The sequence below is a fragment of the Hyperolius riggenbachi genome, chromosome 3 (genome assembly GCF_040937935.1).
Source record: "Hyperolius riggenbachi isolate aHypRig1 chromosome 3, aHypRig1.pri, whole genome shotgun sequence".
In the NCBI taxonomy this organism is placed as follows: domain Eukaryota; kingdom Metazoa; phylum Chordata; class Amphibia; order Anura; family Hyperoliidae; genus Hyperolius; species Hyperolius riggenbachi.
The window spans coordinates 13,803,818-13,825,095 of record NC_090648.1 but is presented as its reverse complement, the minus strand read 5'-3'; the positions used below and the strand labels follow the sequence as shown (position 1 = coordinate 13,825,095).

At 48.2% G+C, this 21,278-nt stretch overlaps 1 protein-coding gene across 1 annotated transcript in view; it reads left to right on the top strand.

The window, feature by feature from the left end:
- Positions 1-511: 511 nt before the first annotated feature.
- The window catches only part of SRRT (serrate, RNA effector molecule), a 35,478-nt gene continuing 14,711 nt past the window's right edge, over positions 512-21,278 (top strand). The window contains exons 1-9 of the mRNA XM_068273878.1: positions 512-589; positions 1,249-1,387; positions 5,686-5,811; positions 6,782-6,928; positions 10,254-10,442; positions 18,267-18,436; positions 19,939-20,105; positions 20,224-20,340; positions 20,984-21,152. Coding sequence (XP_068129979.1) covers positions 1,269-1,387; positions 5,686-5,811; positions 6,782-6,928; positions 10,254-10,442; positions 18,267-18,436; positions 19,939-20,105; positions 20,224-20,340; positions 20,984-21,152 — 1,204 coding nt within the window. The 5' untranslated portion in view covers positions 512-589; positions 1,249-1,268. The remainder of the gene's footprint in view (positions 590-1,248; positions 1,388-5,685; positions 5,812-6,781; positions 6,929-10,253; positions 10,443-18,266; positions 18,437-19,938; positions 20,106-20,223; positions 20,341-20,983; positions 21,153-21,278) is intronic.

Sequence of the window (21,278 nt, the reverse complement as noted above, 5' to 3'; positions counted from 1 at the left end):
AAGACAGTTCAGCCTATTCTCTCTGTAAGGCTGGAGAGACGCCCCGCCATCTTTCTATCTGGCAATTTACAGGTAGGTACTGAGCCCAGCCCCTCCTCCTGTCTCCTCTCCCCGGCTCCGGTCACCGAGCAGCACGATGACCGTGACGTCACCTGGGGAGGGCGGGTCGAGCTTCTCCAATCCTCCCACCTCCCTACCCGTGTAAAGTGTACGACAGAGAAAACATCGCCCTCACCTAAGATGGCCGCCAGCGCTCTACGCTTCTCCCTCGCTCCGTGACGTCTTTCCGATCCTGACCGGAAGTGAGCGAATTCTCTTCAGTTTCATAACAAAATCGTAGCAAAGAGACAAAAACTCGAACCTTTGAGAATAAGGGGCCTCGGAGACCCGTAAAACGACATGGTAATACTCACTTTATAGAAACAAATTAAATGTGAGAAAGTATGAAAGAAAAAAGTTCCCCTCACAAAATATGGCCGCCGGAGCGTACTTCCGGTCCTGACAGGAAGTGAGGTAATTCCGCCCTTTTCGCGCCACCATCTTTGTTCCCGTGCACAGTGCTGGCTGCTGAAGGTGGAAGGAGGTAGAGGTGTGTGCTGGCGGGGTGCAGGGGCCGGGGAGACCCCGGAGCAGAGTCAGGCCTAGGTGCAGCAGGGGCTGAGGAGACCCCGGAGCAGAGTCAGGCCTGGGTGCAGCAGGGGCTGAGTAGACCCCGGAGCAGAGTCAGGCCTGGGTGCAGCAGGGGCTGAGGAGACCCCGGAGCAGAGTCAGGCCTGGGTGCAGCAGGGGCTGAGGAGACCCCGGAGCAGAGTCAGGCCTGGGTGCAGCAGGGGCCGGGGAGACCCCAAAGCACAGGCAGAGTCAGGCCTGGGTGCAGCAGGGGCCGGGGAGACCCCAAAGCACAGGCAGAGTGAGGCCTGGGTGCAGCAGGGGCCGGGGAGACCCCAAAGCACAGGCAGAGTCAGGCCTGGGTGCAGCAGGGGCTGAGGAGACCGTGCATATTGGGGTGCAGGGAGGTGTAGATTGGGGTAAGTGGAGGAGGGGCTTTTGGGAGCTATATTAGACTGCTTTAATTATAATATCCTGCCTCTGTATTCCTTTCTGTGTGGCTGGAAGCTTCCTAGGTTAGTCTGTCAGATTCAGATTTGCTGCTTTAGGAACCCAGGTAGGGGATGGGACTCTCCTATAGGACGTGAGGGGGTCTCACACCACAACATTGTAATAACTGATGCTTTTTCTCCCCTGCAGCCCTGCCCTGAGCACGCAAAATGGCTGATAGTGATGATGAGTACGACCGCAGGCGCAGAGACAAGTTCAGAAGGGAGAGGAGCGACTACGACCGATCGAGAGAACGCGATGAGAGGCGGAGAGATGACTGGAGTGATAGGTGAGAGAATGCGGCATTTGCTGCTTGATGTGCCTGTGTACCATGTTCCCTATTGTTTCCCTATCAGAATAGTAACGATTACCTGTGCTGTAATGTGCATGGTCTAAATCAAAACAAACCGCGCCTCTAGCAATAATTAGTCCAAACTAAAGGTGCATACACACTACTGTAATGAATGACAGGTCCGTCAGACCCTCCCACTGAGCGGATCGTTCAGGAACAGCCTTATCAATCTGCCGACAGACTATACACAGTGGCTGGATAGTGTAATTGCCTCTGGCACAGGAGACCTGGGTTCGAATCTCGACTCTGCCTGTTAAGTCAGCACCTTTTCAGTAGGAGACCTTGGGCAAGTCTCCCTAACACTGCTACTGCTTATAGAGTGTGACCTAGTGGCTGCAGCTCTGGCGCTTTGAGTCCGCCAGGAGAAAAGCGCAATATAAATGTTCTGTGTTTGTTTATTACACACGCACTACTGTTGGCAGAACGCCCGCCCAGTGGGAGGGTCTGATGGACCTGTCATTCATTACAGTAATGTGTGTGTACGCACCTTAATGCTGCTAAAATCGGCACGTCCCAGCTGATTTCGATATTCCAGTGCAATAGATGGAACACAACACCCAGGTGTTCAGACAACACAGTGCACCCGACACCAATTGAAAAGATGCCAACCCAAACTATGAGGTGGGCAGACTGTATGAGGTGCCGAGCTCTTCCCTCACATCAGGTCACGGCCTTTGGATCTGCTGGCAATAGTGTTTTCCAAGATCAGCATACAGAAGCTGGAAAGCCTCCTTAGTAAGGTTTCGGTCAATAACAAAACCTATCTGGGCGTATACTAGACAAGAACAAGAATCGCAAATGCAATTGTGGCAAAGCTGTGATTTTTTTTTTTTTTTTTTTTTTTTTAATTGTGAAACTGAATACACTTTTTTTTTTTTTTTGCTGTTTCTCTGCCCTCCACTAGACTGCTATGCTAGGCTGGTTCTGATCCTGTGCTGACACCTTTGTCTGTTAAAAGGAACTTGAGGTGTGAGATTTATCATAGACCTCTGACCAGCGTGCTTGTTCAGGGTGTCTGACTTAAAGGACTTACGAGGTGACATGTGACATGATGAGATAGACGTGTATATACAGTGCCTAGCACACAAATAACTATGCTGTGTTCCTTTTTTTCTTTCTCTGCCTGAAAAAGTTAAACATCAAGTATGCAAGTGACAATTTCTGTCTGGGTCGGGACCGGGTCGGACTGGGTCAGACTATAGCATTACCCTCACTGATAAGTAATTACAACCATAAAACATTTTTCTGTCAGTAAATGGCTTTTAAGAGCAGAAAAGAGATAAAAAGGGTCAATAATTCATAGATTTGAGCTCTAGCATACTTCAATAAAGGTGTCATTGAGCAGAGACAATGAAACAGTAAAAACTTAAAAACCAGGTTTAAATATAAAATAAAACTGGGATATCTAAACGTCATTTTTAGGAGAAGTAGGATAGATATAATTGTTTTTCTCAAGTTTATTTTCACCTCGTAAGTCCTTTAAGGCAGGGGTGCACACACTTTTTTGGCTCGTGAGCTACTTTTAAAACCGCTGCGGCCACAAGATCTTACCCCCCCCCCAAGCATACATAGGCAGTCACAATATCCTCAACCCCCCCATCCCCGCTTCAAGCCAAGTGAATACATTACAAAAGTTGCTCCTTCACAGTATAATGAATCAAGTACATTTGAAATCAGCGCAGGAGACTTGGGCGCAGGATACAGCTGGTATATGGCTGATCCTGCTTCTGCACAAGTCCGGGCCGTTTTAATTACTATTCCCCCTCCAGGCCGCCATGGATAGTGGGGAATGATATAATTCGGCTTCCAGCGATTGCTGGAGACCGACTTATTGTGTTTTTGTAAGCAACCTCGGCTCCGTCTTCTGACAGCGCCGACGTTACTCACTGAGCGCTGCAAAAGGAGTGATTCCTATTGTAGTCTATGGAGGCGCCGGCTGCACCCAAATCTAGCAGCGCTGAAAGGCACTGCTCCATAATGAATCCCTGCTCCCTATCCCAGTAGCTTAGGCAGTCCACAATCCTTCTCCCCCCTTCAGACAAACAAACCTAGCAAATAGCTTCAGAATCCTCCTGAAGCTATTTGCCCACATTACACTACCTCACATGCAGCCAGGGGGGAGAAGGCGCTGCGCACGCCTGGAGGGGAGGAGAGCTGTCTCTTCATTTGCTCCTCTAGCTGCACCTCCCCTTTAGCCGCGCCTCTCTTCTCCCTGAGGTATCAAGCGGCAGCAAAACAGCCACGGCTTCAGATTTTGACAGGACGCGGCCAGGTGGTCACAATCTACCGGGAGATCGCGATCGACCTATTGGGCACCCCTGACTTAAGGTATTAGAGGCAGAGGATCAGCAGGACAGCCAGGCAATGTGCATTGTTTAAAAGTAAAATATTTCAGCCTCCATATCCCTCTCACCTCGGGTTCCCTTTAACCTCCTTGCCGGTCCGCAGGAAGGTTTTTATTTTTAGCGCCAGCTACATGATGCCCCCCTCCCTGCGGCATCCCTCCCATCCCCGCCGCTGCACTCGCCCATAAGGAAATCCCGTTCTGAACGGGATTTCCTTTAGGGCTTCTATGTCGTCGTGACGTCAGCGGGAGTCCCGATCCACGCCTCAGCGCTGCCTGGCACTGATTGGCCAGGCTGCGTTCGGGGGGGCCCTCTAACGCGGCGGGTAGCTTCGAATCGGCGGCGATCGCAGGTAACACGCAGCATGCAAAGTTTTTGATGCGTGATTTAAAAAAAAATTTATGTATTGTATAAATGTATGTAGTGTAGTGCATTTATACATTACCTGTCCAGTGTCAGCCTCCACACGGTTTCCATCCATCTCGCCAGGTTCCGCATACATGCCGGTGGCGCTATGTCTGATGTCAGACGCTATACGCCGCTAGCGTGTATGCGGCTGTTACCCGGCGAGATGGACGGACACCGTGTGGGAGCTGCTACAGGACAGGTAATGTATAAATGCACACACACTACATACATTTATACATTGCAGGGCGGACGCAACGGCTCAGCTGGTTCCCTGATGATTTAATGCTGAAATTGGACGGGAATCGCCCTGTAGTGTATGGGTAGATTCGATTAGAGATACATTTTTCTCTTGGTCGAATCTGCCCATAACGTGTAATGTACGGTCACCTTAAGATGAGGTATGCAAAGCTCTCTTGGGAATGAACAGGAGGTACGAGTGTGGAGATATCGGGCCTTTCATATCGGCTGCGTAATTTATTATGAAACCGAGGAGCTTCATGTGACATCATTACCCACAATTTGGAGGCTGCCATGCTTATTTCCTATTAACCTCCTGAGCGTTACGCCGCTCAGAAGCTTTTGCAGTTAGAGTCCCCCTGGAGATCGTAGAAGATTTCTTGCCCCCACAAGCTGTAGCTAGCACTAGGCTAGCTAGCATAAGCAGCCGGCACCCTCCGATTGCTGCCGCTCCGATTATAGTTTACCCAGCCTGGATCCAGCGATCAGCGCAGCCTCCCCACACAGCCCTGGTCATCACTATGGGGAGGATCACAGATGATGTCATACGCAGACCCGATCCTCCCCATAGAGAGACTGGAGCTGTGCGGAAAGGCTGAGCCGATCGCTGGGGGGGGGGGGTAATAAGTGGCTGGATCGGGGGATCTGCGGTGATCGGAGGATGCCGGGCACTTGGACTAGCTAGCCTATTGCTTGTGGGGCCATTACATCTTTTACAATCTTTGTGGGTGAATTGTAATTCAAGGAAGCGGTATGCCTGACAGTGTCAGCACACCGCTAAGGGGGTTAAACAATACCAGGGCAACTGGTATTATTTTAAAAGTAAAGATCCATATCCTTCTCAGTTTAGGTTCCCTTTAAAACGTCCAATGCAAAGAAATAACATTCAGTCTGTTAGCAGTAGGCAGGGTCAGCTAGATGATGATTCTGATGCAGTGCAAATGAATGCAGCTTGGAAATGAACCAATCAGAGGTAGCAATCATTGCATTCAGTCCATTTCCAAGCTGCTAAAAGTTGCAACGACTCAGAATTATTAGCAACTCTTCAGCCATCCCTGCTTGGCAACAATAGTCCATTTTCACATTCTTCACTGCTATGTAGCGCTGGAACGTGCATTCCTCTGATCATGTCATATGCCTGGGATGCTGCAGTTTTAGGGTCACCTCATGCTTACGGGTCACCTGGGATTGCATGTGTTTGTGCTGTATAGAATGACCATTCCTCTGCCTTGTATCCTCCTACAGAGAGTGGGACCGAGGACGGGAGCGCCGGAGCCGGGACTACAGAGACTATGACAGAAGCAGACGGGAGAGGTTCACCCCTCCTCGCCATGACATGAGCCCGCCGCAGAAGCGGATGAGGCGAGACTGGTAAGGGCAATCCCTACATCGCCAGCCGGTGTGCTGAGGTTATGGGCGCATGCTGGGCAACACTTCTCTGATCATTGCACAGGGTGATGCTAGCAACACTTCTCTGATCATTGCACAGGGTGATGCTGGCAACACTTCTCTGATCATTGCACAGGGTGATGCTGGCAACACTTCTCTGATCATTGCACAGGGTGATGCTGGCAACACTTCTCTGATCATTGCACAGGGTGATGCTGGCAACACTTCTCTGATCATTGCACAGGGTGATGCTGGCAACACTTCTCTGATCATTGCACAGGGTGATGCTGGCAACACTTCTCTGATCATTGCACAGGGTGATGCTGGCAACACTTCTCTGATCATTGCACAGGGTGATGCTGGCAACACTTCTCTGATCATTGCACAGGGTGATGCTGGCAACACTTCTCTGATCATTGCACAGGGTGATAGTGGCAACACTTCTCTGATCATTGCACAGGGTGATGCTGGCAACACTTCTCTGATCATTGCACAGGGTGATAGTGGCAACACTTCTCTGATCATTGCACAGGGTGATGCTGGCAACACTTCTCTGATCATTGCACAGGGTGATGCTGGCAACACTTCTCTGATCATTGCACAGGGTGATGCTGGCAACACTTCTCTGATCATTGCACAGGGTGATAGTGGCAATACGGGGTTTGTAAATTCTGATTAGCTTCCCGTTACAGTATTGTTTAAAGGAAATGTGTTTACAAGTGCAGTCAGTCTCTCTGCATCAGATCACACAGAGGGGAAATATCTCAGGACGTCATGCAGTCTAAGAATTAAGCAAAGCTAAAATATAAACGTACTTGCCTTGGGGGGGGATCCTCTGGATCGCAGGGAGTCAGTTGGCAGCCAGGACATACATTAGGATACACCGCCTTAGTGTGGGCTCGTATTCTACGGAATCGGCATCATTACTCATTTTTTGTGTTTTACCTTTCAGGGACGATCACAGTTCTGACCCGTATCACAGCGGCTATGACATGCCGTACTCCGCCTCCTCTGGTGGCCCCACCTACGGACCCCCTCAGCCATGGGGGCACCCCGACATGCATGTCATGCAGCACCCCGGTATCCCCATCCAGGCCAGGTAATGGGAGTCAGGGGTGACCTGTGTACCTATACAGCATGGCTGTGTGTGTGGCAGTGTTACGTTTATGGTGTTTACTCTGTGGAATGTCGGAAAACCGCTCTCTTCTTGGACCTGGGCAGCCAGTCTGGTAACGACAGTAAAGGAGAAAAAGGGTCCGCACTATGTCCAAAGTAGGAAATCTTTATTGCGGACTCATCCAGCAATCACAACAAGCCACATGTTTCAGACCGATGTAGTCCTAGCTATGGTATTTAGTCATGTAACTTGCTATACTTCAGAGGAATCGCATGACTGCTATGGTATTTACTCATGTGACTTGCTATGCTTCAGAGGAATCACATGACTGCTATGGTGTTTAGTCATGTAACTTGCTATACTTCAGAGGAATCACATGATTGCTATGGTATTTACTCATATGACTTGCTATGCTTCAGAGGAATCACATAACTGCTATGGTATTTACTCATGTGACTTGCTATGCTTCAGAGGAATCACATGGCTGCTATGGTATTTACTCATGTGACTTGCTATGCTTCAGAGGAATCGCATGACTGCTATGGTATTTACGCATGTGACTTGCTATGCTTCAGAGGAATCACATAACTGCTATGGTATTTACTCATGTAACTTGCTATGCTTCAGAGGAATCGCATGACTGCTATGGTATTTACGCATGTGACTTGCTATGCTTCAGAGGAATCGCATGACTGCTATGGTATTTACGCATGTGACTTGCTATGCTTCAGAGGAATCGCATGACTGCTATGGTATTTACTCACGTGACTTGCTATGCTTCAGAGGAATCGCATGACTGGTATGGTATTTACTCACGTGACTTGCTATGCTTCAGAGGAATTACATGACTGCAGCATTTCCAGTGTTAAAAAAACAAAAACAAAACTGAATAGTGAAGAATGAAATCCCCAGCAGTACCTGCCTTATAAATAGTCTGCAGAAGCTTGTCAGCAAATGAAAGGCAGTGTTTTCATTCAGACTGCAGGACCAAATTGTGCATGAGCTGAACTGAACCTATTATCTCCTCAGAATAAAGGGAGGTCCTCAACTAGACCGAATAGGTGAAACTCTAGTAATTATAAAAACAACTTGCATAATTTGCATTCAGTAGCACTAATGGAAGAAGTTTGCTTCCAAAATGGGTCGCATGCAAAGGTATTCCATAGTAGACCCTTTCACCATGATGAGGTCCCTCCAGGTTCGAAAAAGGACCCTGCCACTAATCTGACTCGGAAGCCAACTTACCTGTTACGTTACAAATATACGAACCAAGGTGTGCAAATCAGGCGGGATCCCAGGTCACCCAAAACTGCACTTACCACCTTAGGGACCATCCAAAACTGGTCCCACCACAAGGGGTGGGCATTCCGCACAAAACTACTTCCCACAAGCAAAGAAAACACAGACGCCACCCCAGTTTTATAATTCCCCAGTTGCCATTCAGGTCCTGTCCACTAGGGGTTTCTGATGGCGATTGCACTGTGAGTAAAGTAAACATTTAGGAATATAAAAGTTTAGCAGTTGAACAGGATTAGTTGGATAGATAGATTCAGAGTGCAGGTGCAGTTCGGAGCCGCCAGTCTTTGGGCTCCGAAGCCTCCTGCGGTGGCAGAGAGCGGTATTCGACTGATCGTTCAAATACTGCTACCGGAGGAGCCAGCGCTGGAACGCAGGGGACTGTGAGCATGTGCTATACTAACAGCGCAGGAGATTTGGGCGCAACTAGTTCTGCCATAGGCCGTAATGGAATTATGGCTAAAGCGGCCCTCAGTGAGTAATTTGGAAACAGTGAAAAGACTGAGCTCAAATTACTTTAAAATACACTTTAATTTGGCTACAGCTGGAAGATGAATTACATCAACTATCTATGGCGGCCTGGAGGGGGAATAGTAACACCACCAGGACTTGTGCAGGAGCAGGGTGAGCCATTTATCAGATTTACCCTGCGCCCAAATCTCCTGGGGATGAATCATGTTTGCCCATGAGAGGAGCAGGAGGGCGCTATAGGACGCAGAGCCTTCCTTCTCCTTAGGTAAGTGCTGTTTTTTTTTTTTTTTTTTTTTCTGCTTCCCATTAACTTAAAGGGAACCTCAACTGAACGGGGGTTAAAGAGTTTCACTTACCTGGGGCTATTACCAGCCCCCTGCAGCAGTCCTGTGCCCTCGGAGCCGCTCTGGAATCCTCCGGTCCCCCGCTGTCACTTAGTTTCGTTTTTGACGACTCCCCAGTCGGCCGGCCGCCATGCGTATTATTGGACGCATTCTCTACTGCAATTAGCGCTGTTGCGGACCGCAACGCGGACAAAAATATGCGTTGCCACATATCTACGCGTGCGGAATGCGGCTACGTGTATTTTTGTACGTGTTGCGGTCCGCAACAGCGCTAATTGCAGTAGGGAATGCGTCCAATAGTACGCATGGCGGCAGGCCGACTGGTGAGTCGCCAAAAATGAAACTAAGTGACAGCGGGGGACCGGAGGATTATAGAGCGGCTCCGAGGGCACAGGAGGGCTGCAGGGGGCTGGTAATAGCCCCAGGTAAGTGAAACCTCTTTAAACCCTCCCCCCCCTGGTAATAGCCCCAGGTAAGTGAAACTCTTTACCCCCCCGTTCAGTTAAGGTTCCCTTTAAAAGGGATAAGAATGGTCTGATATTTGATCGTACTTCTAAGGCCGCGGGCCCACTACAGATGTTCAGCATTTTTGCTAGTTTCCTACACCGATTTCCGGTTTGATTTGTTTGGCAATTGGAAGTTCTGTACAATCTACTGCCGGCAGTTGCGCAGCGCTTCAGATTTTGCTGTTTTTATTTTGCATCCTGTTAAGTTTTCAAAATTCTTATGGGTCTCCTGGGGTTCATTTCCGGCGCATAGCCCCGCCCTCGATCTCAAGAGTTGATAAACGCGTTTTTACCTCCAGAAGAGAAGCACAATTGATCTCATGTGCTAGGAGGCGGGGCTTTGCTGGAAGCTGAACGTCTGGAGACCCGTCAAGTAGTTCAAACTTTAAAACAGGAAAATTGCCTGTAAAATTGTTTTAAAAGCGCATTGAGAGCAATCTTGCACCGCTCCTATGTTTTGCATCTCTTTTGCAAATGCTCAGAACATGCGGGACCTGCGACTGATTGATTTGGCCAGATCGCAAGTGTGGGTTCACCTTCATTTACTTGCATCAGCGTAGCACTTTTTGGCAATGCTGAAGTCACTGTAGTGAGCCCCAAGCCTAAAACTTGTATTTATTTTTGGGTACACCATGTCTTTCGGGTTATGTTGACTGATGATCGCTTCTAACCTCTTGTTGGTCTCTGCAGGCTGGGGAACCTTCATGACATCGATCTTGGGACCCCAACCCCGGTGATGAAGACATTCAAAGAGTTCCTCCTGTCGCTGGAGGATACGGTGGACGAGACGGAGGCCGTCAGACGCTACAATGAGTATAAGCTGGAGTTCCGGCGGCAGCAGATGCAGGACTTCTTCCTGGCCCACAAGGATGAGGAATGGTACGTGTCCAGCCTTTGTCAGCTTCTCTCCCAGAATCCTCTGCTCCTTTGTGTGTCCCTTTCTGTCACCCTCATTATCCAAGAGAACCTGTGCTTCAAACAAAGCTGTGATTTCACTTCAGCAAGGGCAGAAGCATAAAGTCCCGTTTATAATGTAGGCTATTGCAAATACATTTATGTGCGTTCTTTTCATCTGCAATTCAACATGATCCTGATAAATTGTAGATTTCACAGGCTGGAGCGTGGAGTGTATGAAGTGTAACGGTGAACAGATTACTGGTTGAACTCGATGGAAGTATGGCTTTTTTCAACCCAAATAACTATGTAAGATTAATATGGAATGCCAGAGCCTGACGGCTAGCAATAAGTCTGTACAGCACCGCACCCCAAATTCTCACCCGAGGGATCGTTTCCTGATTCTCAATGGGAGACGATTATCGCATGTGTGCTCTTAGCTAAATCCTCCCCATTCCTCTATTTTCTTGTCATACATCCGTCATCCTCTCCACTACTGCAGTGCCATAACCCAGTGCTAGTGTATAAGCACTGGATGCTGGAATGGGAGTCGGGGGTCATTGTTTGGGAACTGTGGTCTGCCCAATACACCACGTGACACTTTACTATAGAAAATCGTAGAGGGGAATGTGGAGAATTGCAGGGCATTGCCAAACTAGTTTAGCATTGCTGTGTGTTTTCTACGTTTTGTTTAAATCGAGGGGTCCCCAAACTTTTTCGGTCAAGGGTCGGGTCAACAAACTTCAGACTGCTGGGGGGGCGGAACATACATGAACACATAGATACATTGAATCTAGGTGTTTATTCACCCCAATCATGCCCAGAGAAGTCACAGCAGCCATTAAGTCACGCAGCGCCCAAAGAACGTCTGTGCACCAGACAGTGAAGCATACCCAGGTGATAACCTGCCTTCCAGTTGGACAGCAGTGTCACCTGATGCAGAATTGGATTGGAAGCCAGCGAATGACTTCTCACTGGCTTCTACAGTATGTGGATGGGTGGTGTCAGCACTGCTATTCTATATGCGGGCCGCGGATATTTAACAGTGCAGTGGGCCACATCTATAATTTGTACATTTTGTGTTTGGGGGCCAGTGAAAAAGCCTCGGGGCCACATTTTGCCCTCGGGCCGTAGTAAGGACCACTGGTTTAAATCATTTCAACCCCAGTAAATCCAAAGATAGAACTTCAGGGATAAAACCCCGTAAACTTGTCTTTAAAGAGACACTGAAGCGAAAAAAAAATATGATAAAGTGAATTGGTTGTGTACTATGAATAATTACTAGAAGATTAGCAGCAAAGAAAATATTCTCATACTTTTATTTTCAGGTATATAGTGTTTTTTCTAACATTGCATCATTCTATAATATGTGCAGATTACACAACACTCAGCATTCAAAATGAGTCTTTCAGAGCAGTCTGTGAACTAATGACCTCTCCTCTGGCAGAGAAAAAGTAAATAGTCCAGGAACAGTTGAGATAATAAAAGTCAGATAACAGCCCTCTCCACGACTAACTTAGTCAGGGAGCTTGTTTGCATAGAGATAACAACTGGAGTTTCTCAACTCTTCCTGTACTGGAAACAATTACACTGATGTATCTGATCTTAATGTTTTATTTCTTAGCTGTGCTACACATACCAATCATAATATCATCATTTTTTTTTTTCGCTTCAGTGTCTCTTTAAAGTCTTCTATCCACTGATGAAGTAAATTCACTACATTGTTTTGAGGCGGGTCTCTTTAAAGTATCAGTGTACTTATAGTTAAGTGTGCGTAATCTAACTCCTCCCCCTCTTCAGGCATATTTTTATTATTGCGTTGATGCCACCCTCCATCTGTTTGTTTATAAGAGGCAGTTGTATAACATTCACAGCCGTGCCTTAAACTTCAACTTCATCTCTTTTGATGGAAGAGGTGGGGCTTAGCTGCTGCTTGTGCTCCTCCCAGTCAGGGTCCAGCGAAGGGGTGTGGCCAGGCTTTCCCTCAGCACCTCTCCCGCTCAGGAGTTGAGCAGATGAACGTGGTTCGGAGATGGGGTGTGATTTTATTTTATTTTTCTCCAGTAGCTCCCTTAGCGGAAGGGAGCCTGCCAGTCAGCCTGACACAAATCGTGGAAGCCACAGTGATATTACTGCCATCAATAGCAGCATAGTTTGAGGCTTACACTCGCCATGCAATTCTCCAGTCAGATCAAGGGACTGATAATCTCCAGCATGTCCAATCTGCTTTCAATCGAGAAAGGTATCGTTTTTTAAGATCAGTACTGCACTAAATCGACCCTTTCAATTGGAAGCAGACCAGACGTTCTGGAAATTATCGATTGATCAGTCAATCTGACGGGAGAATTGCATGGTGTGTATAAGCCTTGAAACCGATTCTCTGCTTTAACATTTTTATTCTGCTCACAGCAGACTTCCTACTTCTAGCAAAGCCTTGTCATGTGATAATGCTGACTGCTGGTTGGTTGGCACTGTTGGGTAATCACCTGCAAACCTAGCTTCCTCAGCTTACTCTCGCCTGCTGCTTTTGTTCAGTCTGATCCTCCTGTTGCAGTGTAGAGCATGCAGGATGGAGACTGAGCACTGCCGTTTAGGCTGCACATGTCTCCTCCTCCATGTATACTTTGTACTGCGTCAGGATGGTTTGTGTGTGCACAAAAGCAGCAAGCTAGAGCGAGCTACTCATCCAGTCCCTTCCTGGCAGCCTGTGGAGTCAGCAGTTGTCATTCGGCATAATCGCAGAACTCTTGACTGTTGGTGAAAGACTGCGGGGACGATTTTTTTTCTCCTGGTGCTGGGGAAGTGTGCCTTCCCTAACCTGACTGGGTATGCAGAGCGGCACAGGGAGCTTTTTATATTTTACTTGTTTCGGGCAGCCGGATCAGCTTCTCTCCTGCAGCCGTGGTACTGCACTCCCAGCATCCTCTTCTGAGTTGCAATCACGTGATTGTGATCCCAGGGGAGTGTGTCAGTGGTGCAGCGCCACCTGCTGAAGGAAGAGTCTCTCCCATCATCCATCTTCCGCCACTGGGTGGCACTGCATCGCTGACACCCTCCCCTGGGTCACATGTCCTATCATGTGATCGGAACTTAGAAGAGGATGCCAGGAGTGCAGCACTGCAAGTGGAGGAGAGCAGACGATCCAGCTCGGAACAGGTAAATATAAGAAAAAGCTCCCTGCGCATTAGGCAGCCATGACACAGATTATCTAACACGAGATATGTGCAGAATTGAGGAAACTGACCTCTGGTTTCTTACTTGCCTAACAGCCCATTCACACTATGAATCACAAAACTGTTTTGCGCGGGTGATTTTTACCGCGATAAGCATGGTAAAATTACTGCTCACAATTTCGCGATTCAGTGAAACCACGGTCAGCGCTTTATTAGAACTGTACCGCAATCGCTCCAGAGTCACGGCAAAACGGTGCATGTAACTCGTATTGCGATTGGCGCTAACTGCATAACACCCGCGATCGTCGCTTATCGCGGCAGTGAGATCACTGCCATAGGGTGAAATGGTACTAGCGCTTTGGCGATTAGTGAGAATCGCCGTAGTATGAACGGGCCCTTAGAGGGAAGGCACAGGATACTCTGAAACCTTCTCGCCCCTTCCATGCTGCCTGTTCCTGCACAGTCTTTCCCTAAAAAGCCTCGAACTTTGTGCGTCCCTGAGCCCTTCTAAAGCCGAGCGCAGTACAGGAGGCGAGTACTTCTGAAATCTTCCCGAAGTGCTGTTCGTCCTTGTGAGTCTAGGAAATTTAACGGGAGTTGGCGCAGAAACGACAGTCAGCGGGAAGGCTCTATAGGATATGTCTATCCAAAGCCTCCCCTCTACTCAGGCAAGTATCCAACCTGCAGCGAGAGTCCTCGCTTAACATATACTTAAATTATAAGTACACTGATATGAGTGATTTTCATGATCTGCATTCCTCCCCCCCCCCCCCTCCCACTGCCAATGTTGCCCTTTTTTATATGAATGTCTTGCCAATGTACGCATATATATTGTGTTTTTTGTTTTATGTAATATTTTCTCCCTGTAACTTAAAATGCACTTCTCTCCTCAAGGTGCAGACTTCCTCCTCCTGGTGCCATTTTTGCCGTTTTATTTTTTTGCCTTGTCCGTACAGTTTTTGGCGACGTTAGCCAGTCAGGTTTTTTTGTTTTCATTAGTTTTGAAATGTCTTAGGCTTTAGCTAGACAGGCCTTCCCCGCAGCAGGGGAGAGAAAAAAGTGTAATAAAAAAACAAACACCACTCTCAAAGTAAAAAACAAAAAAAACAAATACAAAAAAGTCCTGTGGAAATTGGTGTAAATGTTTTGTTCGGAACCCTCTGCACGGTATGTTTCAGGTAAAACACGGGGTGTCCTCATTGCTCTGATTATTAATGCTGTTTTGTTGGGGGTGGGGAGGGGATTGTTGGGGGGGACTAACTGATTGTGATTTGATGATTGATGACAATGTTTGTAAATGTTAAACAAGTGACTTGGGGGAGGTGGGTAATGCCAACGTGTAGTTTGTTATACACTTCTGCTGCAGCTGGATGAACTTATAATGGCAGTGCTAATTTTTCCTTTTTATAGTGTGAGCGAATGGGTAGACTGTTATTTCTGTGTCTGCTCTATGGGGACTCCTTAGTCAAGGTCCTGTCTAGGAGAAGTCACAGAGGCATGCTCTATGGGGACTTCTCCTTAGTCAAGGTCATGTCTAGGAGAAGTCACAGAGGCATGCTCTATGGGGACTTCTCCTTGGTCAAGGTCATGTCTAGGAGAAGTCATAGAGGCATGCTCTATGGGGACTTCTCCTTAGTCAAGGTCATGTCTAGGAGAAGTCACAGAGGCATGCTCTATGGGGACTTCTCCTTAGTCAAGGTCATGTCTAGGAGAAGTCACAGAGGCATGCTCTATGGGGACTTCTCCTTAGTCAAGGTCATGTCTAGGAGAAGTCACAGAGGCATGCTCTATGGGGACTTTTCTTTAGTCAAGGTCATGTCTAGGAGAAGTCACAGGGGCATGCTCTATGGGGACTTCTCCTTAGTCAAGGTCCTGTCTAGGAGAAGTCCGAGGCATGCTCTATGGGGACTTCTCCTTAGTCAAGGTCCTGTCTAGGAGAAGTCAGAGAGACATGTAATTTGTTTGTCCAGCTGAGAGCTTGGAAAGCTTTGAATTGCTGCGATCACATCTTACTTTAGCACGTGATCATGACTAGCAAATCAGAGCCTTGCGTATCTATCACCTGACCAAACTGATCACCTGCTTCTTCATGACTTCTAGGCACGCCCACCACCACTACTCCTCACTTCCTGTTGTGGTGACCCCCTATAGCTTTTCTGTGGGCCCCAGGCCGACTTGGGGAGAAAGTTACAATATCTTGGTGGGGATAACGGCAGCTTTACAATCTACCACTGTAATTGTTTGTTGCTGATAGTTTTGAACATTGGTAACAAGCGCTGTATAGACCAGCTTCTTGGCTCTAAGGTGGGAGTTTTAAGCAACACCCTTCTACTTGAGCATCCTTTGAACAAAGTTATCAGGTGGCATTTGGAATGCTAGACGATGTGGAGACCTGCACAGGTTCTGGTCGAGACGATGGTATATCTGTAGCTTGATCACTTTCCTATCTCCAGAAAGATATTGTGAGGTCTGTGCTGCAGAAGAGATCGATGCTAAGTCCCGTGTGTGTATCGCTGGTCAGTCGCACAGGAAGTGAGAATTCTCCTCAGCTGGGACACAGAGAGCCATAAGAGCCTAACGCCTTCTAATCTTTCCCTCACGCTGTCTTAGAAAACAAAAGCCTCGTACAAATGCTAGAGGTGTTGTTGGGGAGAGCCATCCATGACTAGTTGTCCGATAAATGTTCATTGAAAAAATGCCCAACACGAAATCAGAGCAATGGTTTTCAGGCTCTGTATACGACCTATCCTGACGCATCTGTTCTGGCTGTAGTTCACTTGAGATCGCGTACTTGTACCACTAGACCATACGTGTCAAACTCCCAGCCCAAGGGCTAAATCTGGCCCAAAGAGACATCAAAGTTGGCCCTGGGGCGGTCTCCCCACTTTGCATTGTTTGGCCTGCTCTAGACAACCAGGGAAGCTATATTGGCGGTGAAGTCCTAGATAACAAGGGAAGCCCTATGAGGAAAATGAGGAAAAAACTGTAAACTCCAAGGAATGGTTTAGGGTCGGGAGAGGGGTCTCTAGTCACCAGGGAACTTTTTAGGGGTGCAAGAGCGCCACTAGGCACCAGCGAACTGTTTATTGTGGAGAATCAGACCACTAAACACCAGGGAGACTACGGGAGAGGGAGGGTGGCATTAGACACTAGGAAACTGTATAGGGGAGGGAAGACCAGTAGACACTAGTGAACTGTATAGGGGAAGCAGGAGGCATTAGACACTAGGGAACATTTAAAAGGTAGGGGAACCACGAGACACCAGGAAAGGAATTAAAAGTGGCTGCTAGACATTGAGGTTGCCTCACGACTTGGTCCCAGTGTTCAAATTTGACACCCCTGCACTAGATCATGAGCAGCTGTTCCAGAGACGCTTCCTCTACTGTCAGCACTGCATTGCAGGAAGCTGTTGTCATGCCAGCATGTAGTCGCTGTGCAACTAATAAATAGTTTATTCCTCAGGAAATGGTCCCTTGCAACAACTCTGATCTAGTGCGTACTTAAAAATAAAGGTACTTCAGTGTTCTCCCCAGAATTTTTTTCCAGCCGGGTGGCAAGAAATTGTAGCCGGGTGGGGCGAGATGAGAGAATGCAGGGCCAGTGCTTCTGTGTGCAATTCTAGGAGGAGGTGAGCCGATGACAGTCGGGTGCTCACCAAACCTAGCCGGGTGGAGCACCCGGCTAAAATAGCCTGTGGAGAACACTGGTACTTGCGTATTATCACATCTGGAAAGTTTGGCAGCTTTTTGTTAAAGTTCTGTTTTATCCCCTAGCCAGATCGAACCATTTTTGGAAAGCTAAAAGTCCCGGCTTTCCTTTGCACTGGGTCCCGAGTCAATTCTATGCCCCACTCCCAAGTTAGTGGGGGCTTGGGGGATGGGTGTCCCCTGCACTTTGCTGCAGAGAGCGCAGTGGAATTGATTGTCCTGCCAATGCCAGTAAGACAGAGGAGACGAGGGTGCATAGCTGCTCTGCTCCTTTATCTGTAATGAGACCCAGGGCACTTGACATAAGTTTTGAAGACACAGATTTATGCTGTAAAGGAAGAATATGACCTCCCGGGTGTGCTGCTTTATCATGTCAGGTTTGTCCCATACTTCTGTAATTGCACTTCCTGCAGCCAAGTTCAGGGGACACCCCTCCTTCAAAACCCCATAACTTGGGAATTGAGCATCATACCGACTTGGGACCTGGTGCAACAGAAAGCCAGGACTCTCAGCTTTCCAAAAATGGTCAGATCTTCCTGGGGGAGCAAACAGAACTTTAACAAAAAGCTGCCAAACTTTCCAGATGGGATAAGTACCAAAATAAATTGCCCCGAATTACTTTCGAGTTGTAAGTTCAGTTTTGGATGGAGATTGGTTGTTGAAGCGACCGTTTTGGTTCCTGCTGTCTCTTGAGTGTCCTTGATCTGATGATCCTCTGGGCAGGTCTGGCTTGGGGCAGCTAAGGCCGCTGAGGGAGTTTATGTGGTGGAGTGTGTGGAGGTGGCTATGGGTTTCAGTGCCATTGGATGTACAGATTTTACGTGTTTTTTTTTTTGGTTGTGGATTCCGATGATCTCACTATCTCTCCTCCCGTCGCCCTCTCTCCTCCCCCTCTATCTTCTCCTCCCTCCGTCGCCGTGCTCTTCCAGGTTCCGCTCCAAGTATCACCCGGATGAGGTGGGCCGCCACAAACAGGAGTCACAGGCCGCCCTGCGCAACCGGCTCAATGCCTTCCTCTACCTGATGGACAATGGGTGGCTGACCGAAATCCAGCTGGACATGGAGAAGGCCCCGTCTATCATCAAACTGTTAGATGCAGGTAATGTAAGCTTCACCCAAGACGTTGGGCTGTACGGACATTCAGGGAGAGCTGTAGTCACATTTTATGGTGACCCTGTAGTCGTGTCCTACATACAGAACAGATCATCCAGGAAAGGTCCACACACAGGTTACTTCAGGAACATTGTTCCATCACACACACACGTTATGGCATCTGACTTATGTGGCCACAACCGACGGTTGGTTGTATGTTTGTCTCTCTTGTATCTTGACAAAGGTATTCTAAGATTCTGCACATGCGAGTAAAGAGCGTGCAAGTCCAGAGTATCAATAAGCGCAATAAAGCAAATAGAAAAGTATAAGCTGTAAAGGAGGCTGCACCTGCACCGCTAATATGATTTAATCATTCTAATACTTAAACATTCACTGGTACAGATTTTAAAAACAGTGCCGTGCAAATCATAGCCTGAACACTCAACCTCAGCAATTGTAATGGTCTCCCTGATGTTATAAAGGTGACCCCTCCCCCCCCAACGATTACACTTGCCCACAGGAGAGATTCTCTCCTGAAACCACTTGAACCTTGGTCCGGGTGGAGAGTATATGATTATATTAGCCTAGTGCAATGTACTGGTTAAAGTAAACCAGAGACGAAGCACCCTCATGTATTTTTCCATATATATCAGTGGGAACATTATAGAAAACACCTACCCTGCTCTCTGCTTCATCCTTCACTGCTCAGCCTGCTTGTTATCAGCCCTGATAAAATCCCCGACTGAGCATTTAGTCTGGCTTTGCTCAGGAATCATTATATCAGAGCCTGTCTTCTGTCTTTTCAAGCCCAAGCCTGCCCCCTTCTGGCTCTGCTATAATGACTCTGCTATAATAATTCCTGAGCAAAGCCAGACTGAATGCTCAGTGAGGGATTTTATCAGGGCTGATAACAAGCAGGCTGAGCAGTGAAGGATGTAAAGACACACAAACAGGTGCCCAGCGGCACATGAGGTGTAATGAAGTGAACCGGTACAGTTACCAGACCAGGAGACCGGGTGTTGGCAGTCAGGAGTAGAGATGGGAGCGCCAAGTGCCCCATGTGTGGAGTGGTTCTAACAACCTCTTTGCCAGTATCTTGACAAGGGGAGGGACCCTTAATGGCCCAGAAACGATCCTCGGCTATCACTGTGAGATGCCATCCTGCTTGATGATTTGTATTTTGTATGGTTACTATAGGCTCAAAGGTGTGGAACTGGATACATACATTACAGGTGTAACACTATTTGTTACCCCCTGTACACAGACATGACATTACTATTAAATTAAACTTTAATTATAAAGTTCTACCATATTATGCAGTGCTGGGTATCTAGTTTTCTTCACTTTGGGTTTACTTTAACACGCCTTCCTTTGGTGGTACTAAGTCACTTCCTGTGGCTACTTGTGTGTGCAATGTGGTTCATTTTATAATACATACTCTCCATGTTTTCCACATTGGTAACCCCTTTTGCTAAATGTTTGACACGGTTTTGTTGCTTTCACTCACAGCTGTGATAAGGATGGAGGGGGGAACGGAGATTGACCTGAAGATTCTGGACGAGGAGGAGGAGCAGGCCAAGAGGGAGGCGGCTAAGAAAGAAGCCGCCAAAAAGGAGGAAGGACGGACGTCTGACGGGGCCAGCAAACCGGCAGAAGAGAAGGAAGCTGCCCCTAAGGTGCGTTTCTTCTAAGATGACCACATGACATTCGGCCTTAGAGATGGACTATGTGTGGTGGGACGGTTGAATTGTCACTTCTGGTGGTTCTGAGAACCTGTCATGATTTGTCTTCCAGGCTGAGGCAGAAAAGGAAGGGGGTGAGGAGGAGGAAAAGCCACCCAAGCCTGAAGAGGAAGAAGAGAAGAAAGTGGAGAAGCCAGAGCCTCCACCAGAGCGTGAAACCAGCAGAAAGGTAGGAATGGGTGTTGCCTTGGCGTGTCATGGCTGCCTCTTGTGGAGCATGGACGTGGCTGTTTTTCCAGTCTGTTCTCTGAGGACACAAAGGAGCTTTATGAATCCCCATTTCTGTGTCTGTATCTTGATACCAGTAAAGAAGCAGAGGGAGAGATTGTTGACTTTGGGTACCATAGAGAAAGGTGTGTAGGCACCAGAGGCCTGAAGGGGAGAGGCGTTTAGGCACTTGGGGCCTGGAGGGGAGAGGCGGGTAGGCACTAGGGGCCTGGAGGGGAGAGGCGCGTGGACACTAGTGGGCGCTAGGGGCCTGGAGGGGAGAGGCGCGTGGGTGCTAGGGGCCTGGAGGGGAGAGGTGCGTGGGCGCTAGGGGCCTGGAGGGGAGAGGCGCGTGGGCACTAGGCGGGGCAGAAGGAAGATGTTCAGGTTGTGGAAGCACACTACTAATGCAGAGCAGGAAAGTTGGAATCATAAGACTAGCTGAACAGATGTACAGAGGAGTTGTGTGTATTCAGCTTCTGATTGGTTGCCCATGGAGAGTACAGGTATGTGTATCTGGCTGTTGGTTGCCTGGGAAGAGAACATGTTGCTCTCCATCTGTCAGTGTCTATGTAGAATTTACCATCCATTTTCTTCCTTTACAGTCCAGTAAACGAAAGAGGAAGCGCAGTGGAGACAGTGATGACGGCAGCGACTCTGAGTCTGCTTCTGGGTCTGAGCCCAGCAGCCCCAAACCGCCCGAGAGAGAGCGGGAGACTCAGCGGGAAACTCCCCGGGAGAATCCGAAGGAGAGTCCGGTGCAGAATGACCACGGTAAGTGCCTCCCGGACCCCGTACTGCCCACAGGAGTGTACAAAGGTCACTGCCAGGGCTTCAGTGCCTCCCAGACTCCGTACTGCCCACAGGAATGTACTGAGGTCATTGTCAGGGCTTCAGTGC